Genomic DNA, 23,921 nt, shown 5'->3' on the forward strand with positions numbered 1-23,921 from the left:
TGAGTCATTTGTGTGTTTTCATTGGGAAAAGTGACTTTTTTGGGACTTTGGACATTTAAAAAAGAATCAGGCTTGGAGAGGTCTTGGTTTGGGTTTTGATTTTTATGATGAACTCATTATATAGGTCAGGCTGATCTCAAAGTCTTGGTAATCCTGCTGCCTCAGCCTTCTAAGTGCTGGGTTATAGGAATGAGCCACCACACTTGGTTGGGCCTGAGGATCTATAATAAACGATGCTTTAGTGTCTATCTCTGCAAGGAACTTGGGTTAGAGATGACTCCAACTCTTACCCAATTTTCCTAGATGCTGTCTTAGGAGAAAAGCTGGCCACTTGGCACCAAAACAGCTGAGCATTGAAGCGGGATAAGATAGAGGAGAGGGCGGCAGAACGGAGATCCTCAAATCCAGTCCTCCCACACTCAGCCCTGCCTTGGTAACAGTTCACTGCCCAGAGCTATTTGTGACCTCTACTCATACACTGTCACATTACCAAAACTCAGTCCACATCTAGACCCATCCTGTTCTGGCTAATTTAATGACACAAGCTAAAGTCATCAGAGAGGATGGAGCTTCAGTTGAGAAAAACAAAACAGAAGGCTCAGTGGAAAGAACAGGCTGTAGGAAAGCCTGTAGGGCTTTTTCTTAGTGATGATGGGGAAGAGCCCAGCCTCCTGTGGATGGGGCCATCCCTGGGCTGGTGGTCCTAGGTTCTATTTAAAAAAAAAAAAAAAAAAGCAGGCTGAGCAAGTCACGATGAGCTCCAGAAAGCAGCACCCCTCCCTGGCCTCTGCATCATCCAAGTTCCTGCCCTGTTTGAGTTTCTGTCCTGACTTCCTTTGATGACGAACAGTGATATGGAAGTGTAAGCCAAATAAACCCTGTCCTCTCCAAGTTGCTTTGCTTATGGTATTTCATCACAGCAATAGTATCCCTAACTACAGACAAAAGGAGGGAGGCCCATCTGGACCAAGGGCCTGAGTACCTTCCAGAGGCCTTTCTTCTATTGAAAGCTAGTCTCTGCCTTTAGCCCTCCCTAAAGTGTAAGGGAGGATGGCCTCAGTTTATACCCCATCTCTTTTACCAGAACCCCCACCCTGCCCAAGCACAGCAACCAAGGACTCTGACTGGGTGCTCGCTCGCTCGCTCGCGCTCTTGCTCCCTCCCTCCCTCCCTCCCTCCCTCTCTCTCCCTCCCTCCCCCTTCTCTCTCTCTCTCCCTCCCTCCCTCCCTCTCTCTCCCTCCCTCCCTCCCTCCCTCCCTCCCTTCCTCCCTCCCTCCCTCCCTCCTAGCCTCCCTCCCTCCCTCCCTTCCTTCCTCCCTCCCTCCCTCCCTCCTAGCCTCCCTCCCTCCCTCCCTCCCAGCCTCCCTCCTTCCCTCTCTCTCCCTTCCTCCCTCCCTCCCTCCTTCTCTCCCTCCCTCCCTCCCTCCCTCCCTCCCTCCCTCCCTCCCAGCCTCCCTCCTTCCCTCTCTCTCCCTTCCTTCTCCTCTCACGCCCCCACCCCCACCCCCTGTGTGCGCCTCTCTGCCGGCCTGGCTTCCCCTCTTGCTGTAGGAGCACTGACTCTACAGGTGTCTGCCTTGCTCAGCCTTACATGGGTTCTGGGATTGAAGTGTCTTACCCACTGAACCATCTCTCCAACCCCAGCTTTGACTATTTTAAAACTGGGTTTTTTTTTTTTTTAAGTGATAATTGTCATATTCTTCAAAGTATAGCAAAAAGTCCCTTAGCTATATGATTTGAAAATACTTTCTCCCATTTTTGGAGCTGTCTTTTCACTTCCTTGAACTATCAAGGTGCCTTTTGAATCAATGAGTTGTTTGGTTTTTAACCTTTAGTTTTTTTATTTTATGCATATGGCTGTTTTGCCTCATGTATGTCTGTGCACCACCTGGTGCCTGAAGAGGCCAGAAGAGGGCATCAGATCCTCTGGGACTGGAGTTAGAGACCATTTGAGCCACCATATAGGTGCTGGGAATTAAACCTGGGTCCCCTGGAAGAGCAGCCTGTGTTTTTAACCGCAGAGCCATCAAGCCCTGTGCATGAGTTTTTAACTTTGATGAATGCAAATTGGCTTTTTTCCCTTTTCCTTGTACATTTGGTGCCATCTCAAAGAATACAGTCAAATAAGAAAGTGAAAGCTTCCAGATAATACAGATCGTTGAAGTGAATTGCTTTTTGACTGTAGTAGTTAACCCAATTAACATTTTAAAGGGTTAGTTTATGTTTAGAACGTTCTATGGAAGGCAAGGGCAGAGGCAGGTTGTTGGATCCCCTAACGCTGGAGTGACAAGTGATTGTGAACCTTCTGACGTGGACACTGAGAACCAAGCGCAGGTGGTTAGAAGGGCCAGCAGCACTCTTATTTTGTTATTTTGGTCTTTTGTTTGTTTGTCTTTTTGAAACAAGGTTTCTCTTTGTAGCTCTGGCTGTCCTGGAACTCACTGTGTAGACCAGGCTGGCCTCGAACTCAGAGATCTGCCTGCCTCTGCCAAGTGCTGGGATTAAAGGTGTGTGCCACCATGGCCTGGCTGCAGGAAGCACTCTAAACTGCTGAACCATCTCTCTAGCTCCAAGCCTCACCCAAGGTATTTCTTGTGGGAGACCCCCAACAAGGTCCTCTTGAGTAGGGAGAAGTGAGAAATATTTAGATAGAAATATAGAGGGGAGAGAGACAGAATACAGGATAGCCTCTGGAGGGCCTGGATCAAAACCCACCCACCCCTTCTGTCTCTTCTAAAGGACTATTTATAGAAATGCCAAGGGATGGAGCAAAAGACCTTCCCCTAGCACAGCCAAGTGCAGACCCTTCCAAACTTACCTGGTAACCATACATGTGGTCAATCCATCCCCATATGCAGCCCTGCTGTGTAAAGGAAGCTCAGATCTATCTCACTAAGAAACCTTTGTGGGCTCCCACAATTTTAAGGTGGAGCCAGCAGAACTTTCCCAGTGCTCAGTGTGAGTATGAAAAAGGATAGTTGATGGTACCATGATTTGGGTCTGGTCAGTTGGAAGAGGGAAGATGGCAGCCATGAAATGAAGAAGGTTGTGAGAGGGCTGGAGAGATGGCTCAGCGGTTAGAGCACTGGCTGCTCTGCCAGAGGTCCTGAGTTCAATTCCCAGCAACCACATGGTGGCTCACAACCATCTGTAATGAGATCTGGCAACCTCTCCTGGCCTGCAGGAATACATGCAGACAGGAAATTGTATACATAATAAATAAATAAATAAATAAATAAATAAATAAATAAATAAATAAATCTTTAAAAAAAAAAAAAAGGCTGTGAGAAAAACCTGACATGTGGGGTTGGGGATGTGGTCGAGTCATAGATCTTTTGCCTAGCTTGTGTAAGGTCCTGGGTTACAAGCATGCACGTGCACACACATACACTAGTGTAGACCTGTTAATTTTTTTAAATGTTAAGAGGTGGGAGCACATATGATACAAAGCTCAAGAAGAAGCTTTGTAGTCAGCAGCACAAAAGAGGTGCTTGAGGTCATGAGTGGTGAGACCTTGAGGGAGAAGAGGCCTGGAGACTGAGCTTGGGCATCAGAGTTGGTATGGCAGAAACCAGATGAGTAGGAAGAAACAGCGAGTGAGGTGGATGACCAGACAAGAGTGGCCACCTGGAATCATTTCCAGATTACAGTGATTACCCAAACTAAAGCTGCTGAAGAGTAGACTTGAGAAATGGCCACTGGATTATCAGAGATGACTGACAGGATCGCCTTTGAGGAATGGTGGTGGCAAAAGCCTGGCTGGATTAGATTCAGGCAAGAATGGAAGATCACCTCCATCAATTCAGAAACTACATCTTACATACTTCAACTCCCTTACATAATAAAAATGGAAAAATAATAGAAGAAAATTTCCTTAATGTAGTACTGTCTAGAGCAATTAGTCAACAAGAAGAAATCCAAGATACCCCAAATTGAAAAGAGAAGTAGAATTACCTCTTTCACAAGTGGACTAACAATGAGAAATCTGAAAGGGAAATTTATAAACAATTCCACATACAACATCATCAAGAAGAAGGGGGAAAAATCGCCAGGCAGTGGTGGTACATGCATTTAATCCCAACACTTGGGAGGCAGAGGCAGGCAGATCTCTATGAGTTCTAGGCCAGCCTGGTCTACAAATCAAGTTCTAAGACAGGCAAGACTGTTACACAGAGAAACGCTGTCTCAAAAAACAAAAAACAAAAAAACAAAAAGAAAACAAAAAAAGGGGGAGAAATCAAATTTAACTGGGGAATTACAAAACATTGCTAAAAGAAATTAGGGGAAACATAATAAATGGAAAGACGTGTTCATGGATTGGAAAATTCAGTATTGTTAGGATGACAATACTACCTAAAATTCATATGTAATCTTTTTAAAAATGTTTTTAATATTTATTTTTATTTCATATGCATTGGTGTTAATAATTAGAAAATTTTGAGATGATAATATCAATGGGGGAAAATAGAGAGAGACTAGACACTAGATAGCAGTGAAGACAAGGCATGGATTGATTGTGTGGATGAATAAATCTCAAAACTCTAATGTAGGGGCTGAAGAGATGACTCAGTGGGTAAGGTATTTGCTGCACAAATATGAGAACCTTGAGTTCAGATCCCTAGAACCCACATAAAACCAGGTATGCTAGTACATCTGTAATTCCAGTCATTCTGTGGCAAGATGGGAGACAGAGGCAGGAGAATTCCTGGAGGTTTGCAGGTCAGCTACCCTCTCGTGTAGTGCTGTGCCAAACATTACTTCAAATACGGTGGAAGATGACCCATACCCAAGGTTGTTCTCTCTCTCTCTCTCTCTCTCTCTCTCTCTCTCTCTCTCTCTCTCTCTCTCTCTCACACACACACACACACACACACACACACACACACACACACACAAAGTGGCACGAGTATGCCCACACACATCATACATACCTACATCATACACACACCATAATATGGAGTCAAAAAAATTAAGGACACTTTCAGTATACTACCCTTTCCAAAAAAATGAAAGACCTAAGCAATGCTACTTATTTTAAAATATTCACATGGATGGTGCTTTTAAATAAGCAAGGGGACTGAGGATATAGCTCAGTAGTAGAGTGATTGACTAACTGGCCTGAGGCTCTGCATTTAATCTCCAGTTCTTAGATAGATGGTAGATAGACATATAGACAGATAGACAGACAGACAGAGATAGATAGATGATAGAAGGAATAGAGAGATGATTAGATGATAGCTAGAGAGATGATAGATAGGTAGGTAGATAGGCAGATAGATAGATAGATAGATAGATAGATAGATAGATAGAAAGGCAGATAGATAGATACAGATAGATGACAAACAGACAGGCGGTGGGCAGGTAGTAGGCAAAAGCAGCCCTAACACAGAGTAGTGTTTACATTTTGACAAGGCAGTGGTGTAGGAAGGGGACATAGGCTGGGGCATAAGCACAGCCACAATGTTTTAGTTCCTGACCTTGAGAAGGAGATAGAAATTTGTATTCCTTTTTTTATGTCTTGTGAGTCTTTAAAGACAATGGCTTATTGATAAATTGAAATTATGATTTTTTTAATTTTTATTTTTGGTTTTTTGAGACAGGGTTTCTTTGTGTAACAATGCTAGCTGTCCTGGAACTAGCTCTGTAGACCAGGCTGGCCTCAAACTCTCAGAGATCTGCCTGCCTCTGCCTCCCGGGATGAAAGGCATGTGCCACCACCACCCAGCTGAAATTATGATTTTTAATATGAAACATGAAGTTACAGTTGCTGTGGTGGTTCAGCTAGGAAACACACATTATTCTTACTGGCCCAGCTGTGCTCTGCCTTCTATGGACCTAGACAAGGAAGTGTGGCAAGTGAGACATGTTTGGTGGTGTACATTGCACAGTGGATGCCAGTGGAATTGGCCCCAGAAATGGGCTAGATAGAAAACGGTTCCTCAACATTCTCTTCTCATGTTACTGACTTTTTAAGACAGAGTCTCGTGTAACTCAGGCTAGTCTCAAACTCACTAATTAGCTGAGGACGACTCCTGGTCTTTGCACCCTACCTTCTCATTGCTGGGGCTGCAGGTGTGCTCCATGATAGTTATTCAGATCCTACATCCTAGGAAACAAGGTTCAGAGAGTTCATGTTTCCTTACATCTACCACCTGGACATAGAAGGGGCAGAGAGCCTTCCAGCTGCACTTCCTTGTCCCCTGGCTGACTGCCAACAGCATCCTGAAAGGTCTTTGTACTTGAGACCCATGACCATCAGTCCCGATCATCCTTTGCACAGTCTATTGCAGATGACAGACCTTAAGTCCAGGAGTCGAGCCTCAGACCCACAGCGGGTTCAGCAGAGGAAAGCACAGTCCATCACTGCATGACTGTGCCTCCCAGCAGGGCTGATGGTGGAGAAATGCCTAAGCAAACAGAGGGACTAACCTGGCCTGTACGCAGGGCTAACTCTGAGATCAGCATGTCCCAGGCAGCCCTGCCACAATCAATTTGTCAAGCACTGGAATGGCTTGATGAGTAGAGATTTCCTGGTTTATTGGAATCTTTTCTTTTCTCTTGTAAAGTTGTGTGTGTGTGTGTGTGTGTGTGTGTGTGTGTGTGTGTGTGTGTGTGTGTGTGTGTGTGAATAGAGATAAGCAGAGGTTCAGATACAAGAAGAAAAGATGTTGTTCATAGAGGTCTCTGGGTGCTGTTTACCAACTCCTCCCTGTCTCCACAGACAGGGAGGTCAGAAGTAAAAGAGGACATCTTTATGCTCCAGAACCAATGTGTGGCGCCAGGGAAGCTCCTGTGGCAGTGGGATGGCTGCCAGGCCTATGTCTGCTCCTTTCTCAGAACTGGGAGGTGAGTGTAGAGGTTGGGTTGGAGAGCAGGCATGAATCCCCAAAAGCATCCCTTCCCGGGCTTTCCTTCTGGGAGGAGAGAGCCTTGTGTCCCCAGCTCTAGGAGAAGAACCTGGCTCACAAGCTCTCACTCAGGTGTCCCCAAGTTTCCTTACTCTGTGTCCATCCTGTGTGCCAGCTGAGCTCTGTACCCTGGCCCTGGCCAGGCATGCAGTTGCCACGGCCCTGTGAGCCACATCCTCACACATTATCTTAGTTAACTCAGTCTCTTCACATACGCAGTCCTGAGCAAGATCTCTGAACATGAGCCCAGCAGTGGGGTAGAGGCAAAAAGTGGACAAATTCCAGTCCTGGCTGCAGCTTCATGTCTCAGTGTGTTTTCTGTCTCCTACTTCTCACCTGCAAGTTTCCAGATCTTTCCTGCCATCCCCCTCTTTCCTCCAAGACTCTGCCATCTCTGGATTGAGAAGGTCAGTGGTACCCATTTCCCAGGAAGTTGCATTCAAAGCCTCTGTCCCCCGGTGGGACCCATGCCTGGTCACCTCTATGAGCAGAACAAAGGGTGTGGGATGGGGTGATATCTCAAGCTCTACCACCAGACCCTGGTACACCTTGAAGAGCAGTTCTGGAAAGTGACAGCCCCTGTGACATAAACTACTGTTCGCTGTGGGACAGACTGGGAAGATAAGAATAGGTGGCACTTAGCACCAGCTAATAGTGAAGTGCCACAAAGTAAAGTAAAGGCCAGCTTCAGTGGAGGCAGAGGGAGAGAAGCTGGCTGGGTTCCTTAGATAACAGCACACAGGGCTCCTCACTATAAAGTTAAGGCAGCATCCTTTATGGAGCATACCTTCTGTTCTAGGTACCAAGAGCCTGTTGAATAACATGACCTTGAAAGCCTTCTCATAGCCTGAAGCATCAGCATTCATCATCTCCCAGTTTCTAGAGGTTGAAGACAAAAGCACAAAGAGGTTATTCAAGGTAAATAAATAAAGAGCTTGTTCATGGTACACATTCTGTTCTCCATGGATATGTCTGCTCTTGCCCTGGTACCCTGGGCTTTTGGCCCATGAGACACTGGAGGAAATTTATGCTTTTCAGGAGGAAATTTATGCTTTTCAGGTCCCTCTTTTGCATAGACCAAGAGACTAAACACAGACCCTGTGGTCCCTGGGCCAAGACTGTCCAGAAGCTTCTCTCCTTTCCGTTTGAAATGATGAACCGCTTAGTTTTACATAATCCATGCACATGGTCCTAAATTCTGATGCTGCAAGAGGAAATAGAAAAGTAAGTCACTTGCTAGTGTCCTTGGCCTGAAAGCACGGTGTAGAACCCTGCAGAGTGAGCCTACCCTGGCTGTTCTGTTGGGAAATATTATTTTAAAGTGTGTTGCACTTTTTTCCTACTGCTTTTGTTAAAATTCAAAGATGTGTTGATTAAATAAAATTAACCTGTAGCAGGAGGCTGAGGCAGTAAGTAGCTGTCAGGAAGTGGTAGGAATGAACCATGAATAGCAAGAGTTTTTTAAATGGGGACCAAGAGAAGGATGTGGGGTTTTTGGAAGCTGCCAGCAAAGGGAGAAGGTTAGCTACTGGCTACTTAGCCTCTCTGAGCAAGCAGAATTGCACCTAAACCATTGACTCATGAGTTCTTTAGATTTAGATATATTCCCTTAGTAGCTTTGCAAAAGTCAGTGCCTGAGGAAACAGAATCTCCTCAGGCTGCAGCCCTTGCTGTGGAAGCCCTTGCTTAAGGGTCAGCCATTGTAGATAATAAAAAACAGTTAACAACACTGTTCTTTTTTCAGTTCCAAAGCAATTTGGGACAAGTCTCAGCAGTTAAGATCTGCAGGTGCAGATTCCCAGCCTTTTGGTGCCAGAAAGCTCCCTGATATTCGGAGGGACAAGGGCCAGTGAGGGCCATTGCTGGTCCATGGACTGTGTGACTCAGAAGAAACTCAGTCCCTCTGAAGGCTTTCCAAGGACACAGCAGCAGTTACTAAATGTTGAGGCTCAAGAGGTCTTACTCCTGCTCTGGGGCTTTTGCTGCTGTGTCAAACCAGCTTTCACTAGAATTAACATAATTGAAAAAGTTACAAGTATGGGAAGATAGTTCAGTGGATAAAGTGCTTAACAAGCATGAAGACCTGAGTTCAGATCTCTAGAAACCATATAAAAGCTGGGTATGGCAGTGCATGTCTGTACCCCATCCCTGAAATTTGCTGATTAGTCAGTCTCAGTGAAACAGTGAGCCCCAGATCAGTGAGGAAACTTGTCTCCAAATAATAATGTGGTTAGGCTTTGTTGGACCCAAAGTCTGATGTCCCCAAAGACCACCAAGAGACTGATCCAAATGTAAAAGCAAAGAGTCTTTAATTCAAGAGTTTAAACTCGGGCCCCTGTCCATCTGTCTCAGTGGTGGAGTGAGAGGGATCCCAAGCAGGAACAGGATAAGATTTTTATAGTGGTTAGGGTCAGGAGTCTAGGGGAATTCCAACTCTATATGGTTACAAGCTCAGGACTGGTGCTTACTTCAGGTTGGAGACGCTTGGTTTGAACTGATTGGAGAGTTGCAACTACAAGGAAATTGCCATATCCTCTAGCAGTTTATGCCATCGCATCTGTATCACGAGCAGACCCATTTCCTCTGACAGACTTCCCATTTTTATCTGCAGGAAACTCATTCCCTCTGACAGCTATGGTATGCAATCTATAACAGCAGAAAAGATTCCATAGGACATATCTGATGCTCTGTTTAGTATGGCAATTATGTTCTATCGTATCCTTTAGGTTATGGCAGGAAATGTCTGGAACTCGTTTTTGTGTAGCTCCTAATTGTCTGGGTCTAGGGGCAGGGGGCAGCACATCCTCTGGTGGTTTTTTTTTTAGAATAATTTGTTCAAGGGCCTGCTGCCCCGTCTGACCCTTCTCTAAGGGTGGCTGCAGCCCTGTCATCCTCTCAGGCTTGACAGCTGCTCAGCAGCTAATAACACTTGCTGTTCTTGCAGAGGATCTGAGTTTGGTTCCTACCACCCACACTTGGCAGCTCACAACCACCTATAACTCCAGCTCCAGGGGATCTAACATCATTTTCTGGCCTTCATGGTCACCTGTACCGCATGTGTACATTCACGTACACACATATGTGCGTAAAATAAAAATTTTAAAAGGTGGATAATTTTATAATGCAACACCTGATATTAACCTCTGGCCTCCAGACATATGTGCACAAGCAAGTGTAACCTGCACATAACATGTCCAGGTGAGTGTACCTACATACACATGCACACATAAATACAAACCCAATCAAACAAAAGACCTTATAGGTACCCCTAAGGAAAGCAGAGAATGGATGCCCACAAGACACACATCTGGGCATGTTTGGACCAGTAATTCCACAGTAAGGCCTGTGGTTCTTCCTGTAGACACATGATAAGGATGAATAACCTGTGTGAAAGCTTTTCTGTGCAGCACTGAAAGGAAGGAGCTGCTGTTTAACTGTGGGAAGAATGATTGGTTTAGCCACATGTAGACAGCAAAGTCTCCAGCACCTCCAAGACCTCACTACAGATTCAGAACACAATGGAATGTGTATTCCATACTGTCTTCTCAGTGGACACAGCATATCTTCCAAGGCCTAAAAGAGAGTGGCGACTGATAGCTGGGGACACTGGAGAAATCTTGAATTGTTTGTGCAGTATATGTTCAAATTATAAACAAAAATAAAAATATTGGTCATTCCTTATTTAAAATAAATAAAGCCATGAAATAAGTAAAGATCTTCCCAGCTTTGCTAGAGGTCACAGGATCCTGGCTTTTGGTGGCCTATTCCTGGGGTCATGGAAGATACATGGCGCCATTCTCTGTGCTCCTTCCTTTGAAGTTAGCTCATCTTGTCTCCTGATTTCCTCCTAGGGCTGATATGGAAGATGATTAAAGTTTTATTGTTTTTGATTGATATGGTCCTCAAGCCTCACCCCTTGGCAGCCACTGCAAGGTCACATCTACCCCAGGACCACATAAAAAGGGCCACATCCTGCTCTGAGAATAACTCTGGCAGTGCTGTTGGCATTCAGATTGGAGTCTGACAGGGCTGCAGAGAGAGGCAGTGGGACCATGGACATCAGGAAGGGTGAGTGAGTACAATCTGCACAGTGGCCCCTTGGTCTACTGAGCACCTGTTGCTGCCCAGCCCTGTCATCCAGCCACTTGCCCAGGGTGCCTGGGCCATTGTCCTCCTGCCTAATTCATGGCTTGCTGTCTTATTCATTGAAGAAAGCCAACTTTCAGATACACAATAATCAGATTCCCCAAACAATTGCAAGAATAATGCCTGTTCACTTTCACTCATGCTCCCTCATGCTGACCACATTTAGTTTTTCATGTGAGTCTGTTAGAGCCTTCTGTGAGCTGGCATCAAGCATTATGCAGCCTCTTTCTGGATGCAGAGCCATGGTTTGGTCAAGGAATGACTACTTTAGACCTCTGCAAAGGGGTGTAGTTTGAGTGACATTGAATGAAAAGCATGATTCTTCATAGTCCCTAGGCCACTTGGATTCTTCAGATGGTTGAATGCTTGTCCACATTCAGAGGAGGAGTATAGCAGGGCCAGGGGCTTGGTAAAGGCTGTGTGTGCTCGGAGGGGTCTGCTGGTCAGGGAGATGGCTGAGGTTGAAGTTTGCTATACACTGGTTAGCAGTGTGGCTTTGGGTTTTCTCAGCCATCATAAAAGACAAGTCTGTGAAAGTGCTTTGCGAATGACTAAGGACAACTGTCGCTTGTTCATGTCAATTTGACACAGGCTAGAGTTATTTGAGAGGAGGGAACTACAACTGAAAAAATGTTTTCATCAAATCAGCTGTAGGCAGGCCTGTAAGGCCTTTTCTTAATTAATGATTGATGGGGGAGGGTCCAGCCCATTGTGGATGGTGCCTTCCCTGGTCAGGTGGTCTTGGGTTCTCTAAGAAGGCAGGTTGAACAAGTCATGAGGAGCAAGCCAGTAAATAGCACTTCTCCATGGCCTCTACATCAGCTTTTGCCTCCAGGTTCCTGTCTGGTTTAAGTTCTTGCCTTGGCTTCCCTCAGTGGACTATGACTGGGATCTGCAAGCCAAATAAACCCTTCCCTCCCCAAGTTGCTTTGGTCACGGTGTTTCATCATAGCAATAGAAACCCTACTAAGGGGCTGGAGAGATGGCTCAGTGGTTAAGAGCACTGGTTGCTCTTCTGGAGGACTTGGGTTCAATTCCCACTACCCACATGGCAGCTCACAGCTGTCTGTAACTCCAGTTCCAGGGAATTGAACAGATATACATACAGGCAAAATACCAATGCACATAAAATGAAAACAAGTAAATTATTGAAAGAAAGAAAGAGAGGAAGGAAGGAAGGAAGGAAGGAAGGAAGGAAGGAAGGAAGGAAGAAAAAAGAAACCCTAACTAAGACAACAGCATGAAAAAGGATGTAGTTTCCTGGCCCAGCCAGCATGTGAGGGGAGAAATCCTCAGAAAAATGGCCAAAGACTACAAGTTCAGGGTTACCAATGATGGAGTATTGTGAAGAGGGCCTAATGCATTTGAGATGTCCTTTTTGATGACTGAGGACTTTTCAGAATGGGTCAGAGAATGAATCATTTCTTTAGGAACAAAAGAATCACAAACAAAACAAGTAATAACTGGTCATTGCAAAAATTAACCCTGTCCCACCCATGGCTCCAGCCCCTTCTCCAGAGGTAGCCAGGACAAAGTGTCTGTTTCAGCAGTTGTGTCTGCAGCAACGGATGCTTGTTTGTTGCAGTAGCAGGTTTATTGCCAGGTGACACTCACTTTCTCACCACCCCAGTAGACCTTGTCCTTTCCGTGCTACTCTCTTTGTGGATGGTGTGCACTCCCTGCTGCTGCACCTGGCCCACAGTTAGGACAAATCTCTGTCACCTGCCAGTCCCACAGCCGCTCAGACCCAACCAAGTAAACACAGAGACTTATATTGGTTACAAACTGTATGACTGTGGCAGGCTTCTTGCTAACTGTTCTTATAGCTTGAATTAATCCATTTCTATAAATCTATACCTTGCCATGAGGCTCGTTGCTTACCGGCATCTTCACATGCTGCTTGTCATGGCGGCGGCTGGCAGTGTCTCCCTCCGCCTTCCTCTTCTCTCAATTCTCCTCTCCTTTAGTCCCGCCTATACTTCCTGCCTGGCCACTGGCCAATCAGTGTTTTATTTATTGACCAATCAGAGCACATACAGACCATCCCACAGCAGCACCTCTCTTCCTAGAGCTCCCATTGTCCCTGCACACTGGGCCCTCTCACCCACTCACACATCTCTAACTCACTTCCATGTTGACTTCTGTTTGTCGAGATTGAGTCATGCTCCCGGTCTGTTTCCTAGATCACAGTTCTAGTTATGTGTATGCTGTTTAAACTTGTTTGCTGGGTTTTTAAGAGAGAGAGGAAGAGGGAGGGAGGGAAGGAGGGAGAGAGGGAGAGGGCTATTACACACATGTGAAGTCACAGTCAACTTACAGGACCCTGTTCTCTCTTCCCATCATGGGGGTTCTGAGGTTGGAACTCAGGTCATTAGGCTTGTAAGGAAGCACCTTTAGCCACTGAGGCACCTTGCCAGCCCTTTACTTTTTTTTTTTTTTTTTTTTTTAGTTTTTATTTATTTTATTTGTGTGTGTGTGTGCCTGGTACCCATAGAAGGAAGAAGAATATGTTTGATCCCCTGGAACTGGAGTTATAGGCAGTTGTGAGCTGCCATGTTGGTGTTGGGAATTGAACCATAGTCTTCTGCAAAAGCAGCCAGAGCTCTTAACTGCTGAGCCATCTCTCCAGCTGCCTTCACTGTGTATTTAGTTTCAATAACTTTTATTTTTAGAAGTTATTTTAAATCTGTCTGGTTAATATTTCTCTAACTTTTATTTTATTTTGTTTTGCTTTATTTTATTATATATATGTGTGTGTGTGTGTATATATATATATATATATATATATATATATATATATATATATATATGAGTGTTTTGCCTACATGTATGTCTGTGCACTACTTGTGTGTCTGATGACCAAGAAGGGCAGAAGAGGGCATCTGATCCCCTGGAACTGGAGTTACAGATGGTTGTGAACCACCATGTGGGTGCTGAGAATCGAACCTGAGTCCTTAGAAGAGCAAGAAGCACTTTTAACTGCTGAGCCATCTCTCCAACTCCCCCTCCCACAACTTTTTAAATTTCTTATATCCCTAGCAGTTTTTTACTTATCTATTTCATAGTCCAAAGCATCTAATTTATTTTCTTTTGGAGTGGAAGTGAGACAGATTTGGGACTCTCACTTTGGCAGCCCAGGCTGTCCTGGAACTCACTTCGGCAGCCCAGGCTGGCCTCACCCTTGTGCCGGCCACCTTAGTGTAGAGATTACTGGAGGAGCTGCTACCTGCTGTAAGCTTTGATTTCTTTGGAGAGAATACTTGTACAAATTTTGTACAGTGGATAATTCTGTTTTTAAATCTGCAAATTCATCTGTGGAAATCCTGTAAAAACCTGGCTGAAGCCGGGCGGTGGTGGCGTACACCTTTAATCCCAGCACTCGGGAGGCAGAGGCAGGTGGATCTCTGTGAGTTCGAGGCCAGCCTGGACTACCAAGTGAGTTCCAGGAAAGGCGCAAAGCTACACAGAGAAACCCTGTCTCAAAAAACCAAAAAAAAAAACCAAAAAACCTGGCTGAAAATGAGTTCGTTTGATGAGAATTAACATGTGTTCTCTAAATCAGTGACAACTCTTTGGCATATGTACCTAGGGCAACAGTTTGCACTCCCGATTTGGAGGGGCCCAGCCCTCTGCAGGAAGAGGTAATATTTAGAATGCTTAACAATTGCTGTGTTCAGTGGATCTCCTATGCCCATAGCAGTTCTATACAGACTCCAGGAATGCCTGCTGGAAGCTGGTGGTAGCCTCGGCGGACCATGAACACAGTTAGTTAGGGTTTCTATCACTGTGATAAAATACCGTAACTGAAAGCAACTTAGGAAGAAAAGTGTTTCTTTCAGCCAACAGCTCTCAGGTCACACTCCTGTCATTCATGGAAGTCAGGGCAGGAGCTTTGAGACAAGAGCTGATGCAGAGGCATGGAGGAATGCTACTTAGTGGCTTGCTCCTTGTGGTTACCCATCCTGCCTTCTTATAGCACCCAAGACTAACTGCCTAGGAGTGTCACTGCCCACAGTCAGTTGGGACCTCCCACATCAATCACTGATCAACAAAGCATCAAATCTGGGACTCACTCATGATCCTTTGAGCTCCATAGGGCTTGACAAATCTACTTCCCTGTCTACCATCCATCACACGTGTGACTTGTTACTAGGCTCAGGCCAGCTCCACTCCACAGCTGCTGCTGCTTTCGGTGGCTTTCCCATGTATTGGCATCTCTAAATTGCTCTGGTCTCCAGTGTAACTGTGCTGAACTTTTACCAATAGCCTCTCCTGGGCTCTCTTCATGGACTCTAACCCTGCCACATGGCCCAAGCCTCAACTTCTCTCCATGACCCCTTCAATTCTGGAGTTTTCACTGTTCCTGAGACTACATCTTCGCTAGTGGCCTGTCCTGGCCTTCTGCTGTGGCATGCCTCAGCTGAGCTCTATGACCATTTCATGCCTTTAAAACCAGTATCACCCAGGAGACTCTTAAACTATTAGATTCAGCTGCCAGCATGAGGCGCAGCTTTGGCCCCCTGTGGGCCACAGGTTCCGTGTACTGACCCTGAGTGCTGCTTACTGACTTGTTCCCGGTGGCTTGCTCAGCCTGCCTTCTTATAACACCCAGGACCACCAGCCCAGGGATGTCACTGCACACAGTGACCTGGGACCGCTCACATCAATCATCAATCTAGAAAATGCAGGCTTGTCCACAGGCCAAGCTAGAGGGAGCATTTCTCAATTGAGGTTCAGTCTTCCAAAATGACTCTAACACCTGTCAAATTGACATAAAACTAGCCAGCACACACAGGATGGCATATGGTTATACTCATGGCTGTGATTTCTTATGGTACAAGGTACAATAGCCATCAAAGAGAGAAGGAGTCTGTGATAATACCAGAAAGTTCATTGGGGTCACACAGTATGTGGTCCATTAGTCCCATGACACGTGGTAACAGTTATCTGTTAGAAAGTTCATTAGAGAATCAATGCCTTGAGTGTTCACTGTGGTTAGTCATGTAGCCTCCACAGAGCATGTGCCGAAGAAATCATGTGTGTTTGTGCAAACTAGGTAGTGTGCACCCTGGGGTTCTCTAGAGGACCAGGACTGCTATAATGAATGTATTTTAAAAGGGTATTTATTACATTGGCTTACGTAGATAGCGATTTTCACATTGGGGAGGTTGAAAACCCACTATCTGCTCAGTCCAGGAGACTAGATGTCTCACCATCCCAGGCTAGCTTTCGAGGCCTGGAGGATTCCCAGACAGTTATTGGTATTCAGTCCATGTCAGAAAGCCAAAGAAGCTGGGTTATCTTGTCAGCTTAGAATGGTGGCAGCAGCTTAAAAATGTCAACAGAGTAGATGAGTTTGCCAGCATGACCTGAAAGTAAGTAGTTTCCCCTTAGACCTGCTTTTATCTGGCTGTCACTGGAAGGTACCACCCGCATTTACAGTGGGTCTTTCTCACCTCAAACAATACGATTAAAAACAAACAAAACAAACCAAAAAACAAAAAACCCTGGGTGGTGGTGGTGGTGATGCAGTCCTTTGATCCCAGCACTCTCGGAAGCAGAGGCAGTTGGATCCCTGTGAGTTTGAGACCAGCCTGGTCTACAGGCTGGGCTGACAGGAATGGGAAGTAGTCAAGGGCTGCTCCTCTCCTCCTTCTCTCCAGCATCCATGCACCAGTTTACAAGCTGGGAAGATGAGCAATGGGGGCACCACCTAACTGCTATTACTACACGTGCTTGACAGGGTTATGACTTCCATCTCTCAGCTCAACCCCCTGTAATCCTGTGAGGCCAGTATGCACACACCCATTTTATAGGTAGGAAACCAAATCTCAGATTATCGTGGCCTGCAGGGATATGACAGGGGACCCCTCTTCTCTTCCCTGAACGGTCAGAGTTAGGAATCAACCCTGTGTCTTCCCACATACTGTGTGCTAACAGCGCTGGTGATTTACTCTGTGAACATGGAGAAAAAGGAGAATGCTGCCGCCCACCACACATTGGATTTCCAGACCAATAAGCTTGTGCTCAGACGTGGACAGTTATTCAACATAAAGGTGATACTAAACAGACCTCTCCATCCTCAGGACGAACTGAAGCTGACGTTTATCGTTAGAGGTGAGGCCTCAGCCCCAGCAGCAGGATGGAGGGTGGGACCACAAGGCTTATGAGTGTGCAATGGTCAAGAGTGGTTTTGCTCCCTAAGCCTTAGCTTCCCCATGCTGAGAATGGACTGGGAACTGGATTAATCACTCTGGCACAGTGGATGACACCCTTGGCCGATCAGTGGAGATGGCCAGGGAAGGGTCAGAATGGACAGAGGCCAGCCTGTAAGGTAGCTGATCTAGAGGGATCTGGAAGACATTCTGTAGATGAATCACAGGACTGTTTGCTGACACTGTAGCTCTGTGGGGTTGAGGCAAACCATAATAGTTATCAAAAGTACCACATTTGAGGGCCTAAGGAGGTAGTCTGGTCAGTGAAGTGCCTGTCATACACAAGCATGAGGACCTGAGGTTAGGTCTCCACCACCTATGTCAAAGCCAAGCAGTATGGTGCATATTTGGTGGAGCTGTAGACAGGCTGGTCCCTAGAGCTCACTGACCAATCAGCTTGGGCTAATTGGTGAGCTCCGGAATGAGTGAGAGACCTTGTCTCAAAAAAAAAAAAAAAAAAAAAAAGTGGGGGGGCTGGAGAGATGGCTCAATTCCAGCAACTACATGGTGGCTCACAACCATCTCTAGTGGGATCTGATGTCCTCTTCTGGCATAAAGGCATACATGCAGATACAGCATTCATATACATAAAACAAACAAACAAACAAACAAAAACAAAGTAGAGAATGACTGAGGAAGACATTCAGTGTTGACCTATGACATCCGCACACACTTTTACCCACACACTGCAGTTTGGCAGGAGGATCATTAGTTTAATGCATGTTGTAGTGACTATACTGGCCAGGGCTAAACAGTTTAACAAAGAAGATAGAGATGTGCAAGAGAGGACTGGGGCTCTGGAGTTATAGGTAAGGATGTAGAAAGGAGATGGGGTAGACTTGACTAATTTGAGCAGACAGTGCAACTTAGATAGCCAAGGTGGAAGAAGACCATGAGCCCCATCAAGGCAGAGGGACCACCTACCAATTGAGGACTGCAGTCCAGTGACTTGGTGAGTGGGGAAAGATGGCCATCCTGGGGTTGGTGTCAAGACTCACTTCCCTGTTGGTGTTTCCAGGATCAAAAGTGCCATCCTTGGTGGAGCTTGATCCGATGACATCCTTCCGTTCTAAGGGCTGGCAGGTGAAAGTTGCCAAGCAGTCCGGCGAAGAGGTGAGGGCCACAGTGTCGGGTTATTGGCTGGTGGCTTCTGGATGGTTCCCTGTCTCAACTGAGTAGTTCCTATTTATCCATTCCTTGCTTTCTAGTGTATAATGCTGCTTGCCACCAGTAGCCATGGCTCTGGGTACCTCAGCTTCTTGCTTACCCATAGCACACAGTAGCTCTGACTAGCCAGATTCTGCATAACTCTTGTTCCACATTTATGTTCACTGGAGGAAATGAACAGAGGAAAATGAGTAAGAATAACCCATCAGGGCCAGGCATGATGGTGCACACCTTTATTCCCAGCACTTGTGGAAGACAGAGGCAGGCAGATCTCTGTGAGTTCCCTGCCAGCCTGGTCTATATAGTGAGTCCCAGGACAGCCAGGGCTATAGAGAGAGACCTTGACTCAGAGAGAGATGGAGAGAGACAGAGAGAGAGAGAAGGAGGAGGAGGGAGAAGAGAAGGAAGAAGAGGAGAGAAGGGAAGGGGAGGAGGGGAGGAGAGGAGAAATAACAACACTTTTTCTTACAGATGCAGTTGGTGATTCTTCCCTCCAGGCTTTTTGTTTAAACTCAAAAGCAGATGGAAGCATCTCCTTTTCTTAACAGAATGTGATGACATCAGTGTTCCTTTTGGTTAGGTTGCCAGCCCAGCATGCAGCCTGCTCAAGTGTGTGGGCTTGGGATGGCTTCTTTGACATTCTTTGTAAAGCTGTCTTCCCAGTGTTGGAACATCTACCTACTATCCCCCTCTCCCAGCTAGATCTCTGAACTAGTTTATGGCCACTTCCTTTGGACGTAGCCTACAGATTCCATTGCTAAGTTAATTCCAAGATTTAAAAAGGGCAATGATCTTCAGGTTTTCTGGAAGCAGAATTTGCAGCTGACAAATGAGTGAGTGGACTCTGTTTTCAGCCCCTCCCCCATGTGCCTCTCTTTTTCCGTTCTTTCTGGCCAGAACCAGGGCTCCAATTCCTACTTTGCAGCAGCATTTTGTGTTTCTCATGTATTCATGACAGATTCTCTAGGGGAAGGCTTTGGCTCAGTCTCCTTCTCTAGGAACCTCAGTTTTGGTTATGGAGCTGGTGGGAATGGGATAGGGGATGGGCTCGCTTTGTTCACTCAAAAGGTGTTGCTAAATATTTTTTGTTTAAAATTGTTTATTTTTTATAGCACCCATGAAGGAAGTGAATCTTTAATACCCATGGAAAGGTTTTTTAAAAAATATATAATTCTTTTTTTTTTTTTTTGAGACAGGGTTTCTCTGTGTAGCTTTGCGCCTTTCCTGGAACTCACTTGGTAGCCCAGGCTGGCCTCGAACTCACAGAGATCCGCCTGGCTCTGCCTCCCGAGTGCTGGGATTAAAGGTGTGAGCCACCACCGCCCGGCAATATATAATTCTTTATTTTTAATCGTGTGTGTGTGTGTGTGTGTGTGTGTGTGTGTGTGTACCACTGATATGTATATGTGAGTCAGGGGCCCAAGACACTGGATCTTCTAGAGTTGGAGTTAAAGGGAGTTGTGAGCTGCCTGACATGGGTGCTGGGAATTGAACTTGGGTCCTCTGCAAGAGCAGTGCAGTTCTTTAACTGATGAGCCAATGAGCCATCTCTCTAGCCTGTTTTTTTTTAAACATGTGAGCACATGTGTAGGACCCTGTACAGGTCAGGGTGTCTGACATTACCTATACCATAGAAGGGTGGGCTTTCTGTGTTGCTTGATAATAAAGGATGGCGAGGATTCTGGTCTGTGCTGGGATACAACAGGAAAGACCTTCCTTACTAGCCTAGAGCTCTGCCAGCTGAGTCATGGGGAATGGGACTTTGTCCCAGCTGTCCTGTTGATGCTCAGGAACACTTTCGTGAAACAGCCCCTAATCAAGGCAGCCAAACGCCACTGTAGGTTGAGAGGGGACATTCTGCCTTCTAAGAGGCTCACTCTCCTTACTGCCTTGTGTATGTGTTGCTCATTTAATTCCCACAACCACCAAGGGAGATGGAGAAGGAGTTAGCAAGCTTTCAAGCAAGGAAACTGATGCACATGAGAAATTAAGAAAGTAGCCAACAGCATTCAGCTAGCAGAAGACAAAGCTCTCGATGGACCTGGCAGCCATTGCTCCTAGAATATACTTTTTTTATTTATTATGTATACAGTGTTCTATCTGCATACATGCCTGCAAGCCAGAAGAGGGCACCAGATCTCATTACAGATGGTTGTGAGCCACCATGTGGTTGCTGGGAATTGAACTCAGGACCCCTGGAAGAACAGCCAGTGCTCTTAACCTCTGAGCCTCCTCTCTAGTCCCTAGAATATACCTTCTAATAACAAGTATCTCATAGATTTGGAAAACCCTGGGTTGTGTGTAATGATGGGAAATAAAATTCTTAGTACAACTATAGGTGCAATAGTATCTATGTCTTAATTTTCTACCCAGCCACTAACTACCCTAAAGCACTGGATGGCAGCCTGGGTGCCCTTGCAGATGCTTGAGGCACTACAGAGCTGGAATATTATCTAGCATTTCCAGCTTGCTAGGCAAGTGCTCTACTGCTGAGCAGCACACATACCCTGCAGAGAACAGGAGCTGACATTTTCTTTGCCTCTTGAAGTCCTGAGTGCTAGATCAGGCTCCTTATATCACAGCCATAGAGTCTGCCTTATGATCTGGGAGGTAGCACCATCTGCATGCAGGAGTGAAGGGAATAAAGCTTGGGATAAAATGCACCTATGAACTGCAAACCCAAGTTTATCTGCCACTTTGGGAAACCTTCTAGACCTTCCTGCCTTGTGGATCGCATCTTTTCCCATTGGGGTACTCCTGGTCGCTGGGCTGACCCTAGAAAGGATGATTTGTCAGGACTGTTGATTCTTCTGGGAGGCTTCATAGGATTCAGAGCTGAGTCAGGGAAGAAAGTGTCCACCATGTCTTGTGTTTCATGTAGGTCAAACTGGCTGTCATCAGTGCTGCCGATGCTGTAGTGGGAAGGTACAAACTGCGTGTGAATGAATATAAAGTTGGAGAATTCTTCCTTCTCTTCAATCCATGGTGTTCAGGTAACTCAGAATTCAGCTCTGCTGTGGAGTGTGTCCCCTCCACTGGCAGGTCTTATGTGACTAAACAAAGAGTGCCCGTGCTTGTACCCAGTTTGCTCTCAAACTAGCTGAGGACGTGGCCCAGGCACAGTTAGTGCACGCCCAGAAGATCCTCTGGTGGCCAAGCGCATGCATGCATGTCTCTTCTGCCATTTCAGCTTATCTTCACTGCTTTGCCAAACCCAGCTAGCTTCCGCTTCCAGCCCTGCTCAGAGGCTGCTGGGAGCCACAAGTGACTCCTCCCATCTTCACACTTGGCTCTTGTGCTCAAGTTATCCCTTCCTGGCTACCTTTGAGCCTGTATACAAACATCACTCATTTTTTTATTTTAAATTTTTATTTTTTTAATTTAATTTTATTTTTCTCATTTTTATTAGTTCTTTGAGAGCTTTGTACAATCTGTTTTGATGATATTCACCCTCTTCCCCCAACTTCCTCCAGATCCACACACTCTTCCCTATCTACCCAAAGTGTCCTCCTTTTCAAAATTCATCAGCCTTGTTCCAGAAACACTGGAGCAGAGACACTTCAGACAGGCTCTGCTCTGCTCTTTTCTTACATTTGCCCTGCAGCGTGTGTGTGTGTGTGTGTGTGTGAGAGAGAGAGAGAGAGAGAGAGAGACTTGTCGACTCAGACCATCCACCCTGATGGTAATAGCCACCTCACCCACACAGCCACCCTAGTCTTCCTTGACATGACACTGATGGTCTAGGGTAGTGGTTCTCAACCTGTGGGTCATGACCCCTCCGGGGATCACATCAGATATTTACATTATGATTCATAACAGTAGCAAAATTACAGTTATGAAGTAGCAACGAAATGATTTTATGGTTAGGAGTCACCACGACATGAGGAACTGTATTCAAGGGTTGTAGCATTAGAAAAGTTGAGAGCCACTGCTTTAGGGGAACAAGCTCCTCTTCTCTTTAACAGAAAAATCCTAATTTTTGTGATTTGTCTGGTGATTTATCATTCTTAGATTCAAGCCACATGCTCCTACCTGGAATATTATGTGAATTATGTTGAAAATCATCTGGAGGCATACCATATATCCTTGTTCCTTAACTGGGAAACATTAAACTTGCATCATTTGATCTAGGTATTATCCGAATTCCCTTATATCATGATGATGTTTCCTTTCATAGCTAGTAAGCAGCTTATGTGGAAACACTTTACAATCATGCCGATATGTACTCCTCATCAGAATCTGCCACTTCTGAATTTTGCCTGATCCAAGCAGTCTTCAGTGGGATGTTATGCAGATTTTCCAGCCTCAGCCCTCCATCCACTCTTAGCAGATGGACCCTGGCATTCTCTTGTTTCAAGAGCTCCCTCCCAATCCATATTCATCCATCTATCCATCCATCCATCCATCCATCCACCTACTCATATTCATCATTAATCTGTCCATCCACAGCATCCATCTATCCACATCCATTATCCATCCATCCATGATCTGCATCCACCCATATCCATTCGTCCACATCTGTCTATCCACAAACACCTACATCCCTACATACCCATCCATCCCTCCCTCCCTCCATCCATCCATCCATCCACCCACCCATCCATCATCTCTGTGAACTTATGGATTCTCTCTCTTTTTCAATTTATTAATTTTATTTTATGTGTATGAGTGTTTTGTTTGACTGTGTACCACGTGAATGTCTGGTACCTGGGGAGATAAGAAGAGGGTATTGGACCCTCTGGAACTGGAGTTATGGATAGCTGTAAGCCACTGCATGAATGCTGGAAATGGAACCTGGGTCCTCTGTAAGAATGAGTGCTTTTAACCACTGAGCCATCTCTCCCAGCCTCTGGATTCTCTCTTTTATTAATGGTTTGGTTTAGATTTCATCATAATTTTCCTTATGTTCAAATTTCCCCACATTTCCCCAGGCGAAAGAGCTTTACACCTAGCTCAGGATGTCCTTTTGGAAGTTCTTTGTATTTTTGCTTTTGTTTTTTTCGACAGAGTTTCTCTATGTATCCATGGCTATTCTAGAACTCTCAATGTAGACTAGGCTGGCCTCAAACTCATAGAGACCCACCTGCCTCTGCCTCCCAAGTGCTGGTGTCAAAGGCACGAGCCACTACATCTGGCTGTTTGTATTTTCAATGTATTACTGTGATCCTTCCTGCTTCCTATACCCATTCCCCCAACATTTGTTGTCCCAATGCTATGGTATACCTGCCTCTATCTCAGGAGTAGTCAATAACCCATGTTTGTGGTCTTGCTCCAGATGACAACGTTTTCATGCCTAGTGAGGAGGATCGGGCAGAGTATGTCCTTAATGATTCCGGCTACATTTACATGGGTTTTGCCAAACAAATTAAAGAGAAGCCCTGGACCTTTGGTCAGGTAATAGATTGTCTTCTTGTGGCTGCACCATGCATATTTCTTTCTTAGGGGTTATCAAACAAAGGCTGTGGAGCAAAGTGGGTTCACTTC

The 23,921-nt window shown here is 45.6% G+C and overlaps 1 protein-coding gene across 5 annotated transcripts in view; it reads left to right on the forward strand.

Moving 5' to 3' along the window:
- The window catches only part of Tgm4 (transglutaminase 4), a 53,029-nt gene that overhangs the window by 4,822 nt on the left and 24,286 nt on the right, over positions 1 to 23,921 (forward strand). For 2 of the 5 annotated variants that reach the window (XR_008215284.1, XM_052725434.1), the window contains exons 1-8: positions 7,163 to 7,316; positions 7,709 to 7,827; positions 7,969 to 8,133; positions 10,761 to 10,977; positions 16,996 to 17,172; positions 18,289 to 18,383; positions 21,319 to 21,430; positions 23,713 to 23,831. Coding sequence is in view for 4 of the 5 variants with exons in the window: in XM_052725434.1 (XP_052581394.1) it covers positions 10,962 to 10,977; positions 16,996 to 17,172; positions 18,289 to 18,383; positions 21,319 to 21,430; positions 23,713 to 23,831 (519 nt within the window). In the remaining variant the exon portion in view is untranslated. Of the gene's footprint in view, positions 1 to 7,162; positions 7,317 to 7,708; positions 7,828 to 7,968; positions 8,134 to 10,760; positions 10,978 to 16,995; positions 17,173 to 18,288; positions 18,384 to 21,318; positions 21,431 to 23,712; positions 23,832 to 23,921 lie in introns of those variants that run through there. The other 3 variants (XM_052725440.1, XM_052725443.1, XM_052725450.1) reach the window with 3 other exon arrangements.

The sequence above is a fragment of the Peromyscus californicus genome, unplaced genomic scaffold, assembly GCF_007827085.1.
Source record: "Peromyscus californicus insignis strain IS unplaced genomic scaffold, ASM782708v3 Scaffold_11__1_contigs__length_118956290, whole genome shotgun sequence".
In the NCBI taxonomy this organism is placed as follows: domain Eukaryota; kingdom Metazoa; phylum Chordata; class Mammalia; order Rodentia; family Cricetidae; genus Peromyscus; species Peromyscus californicus.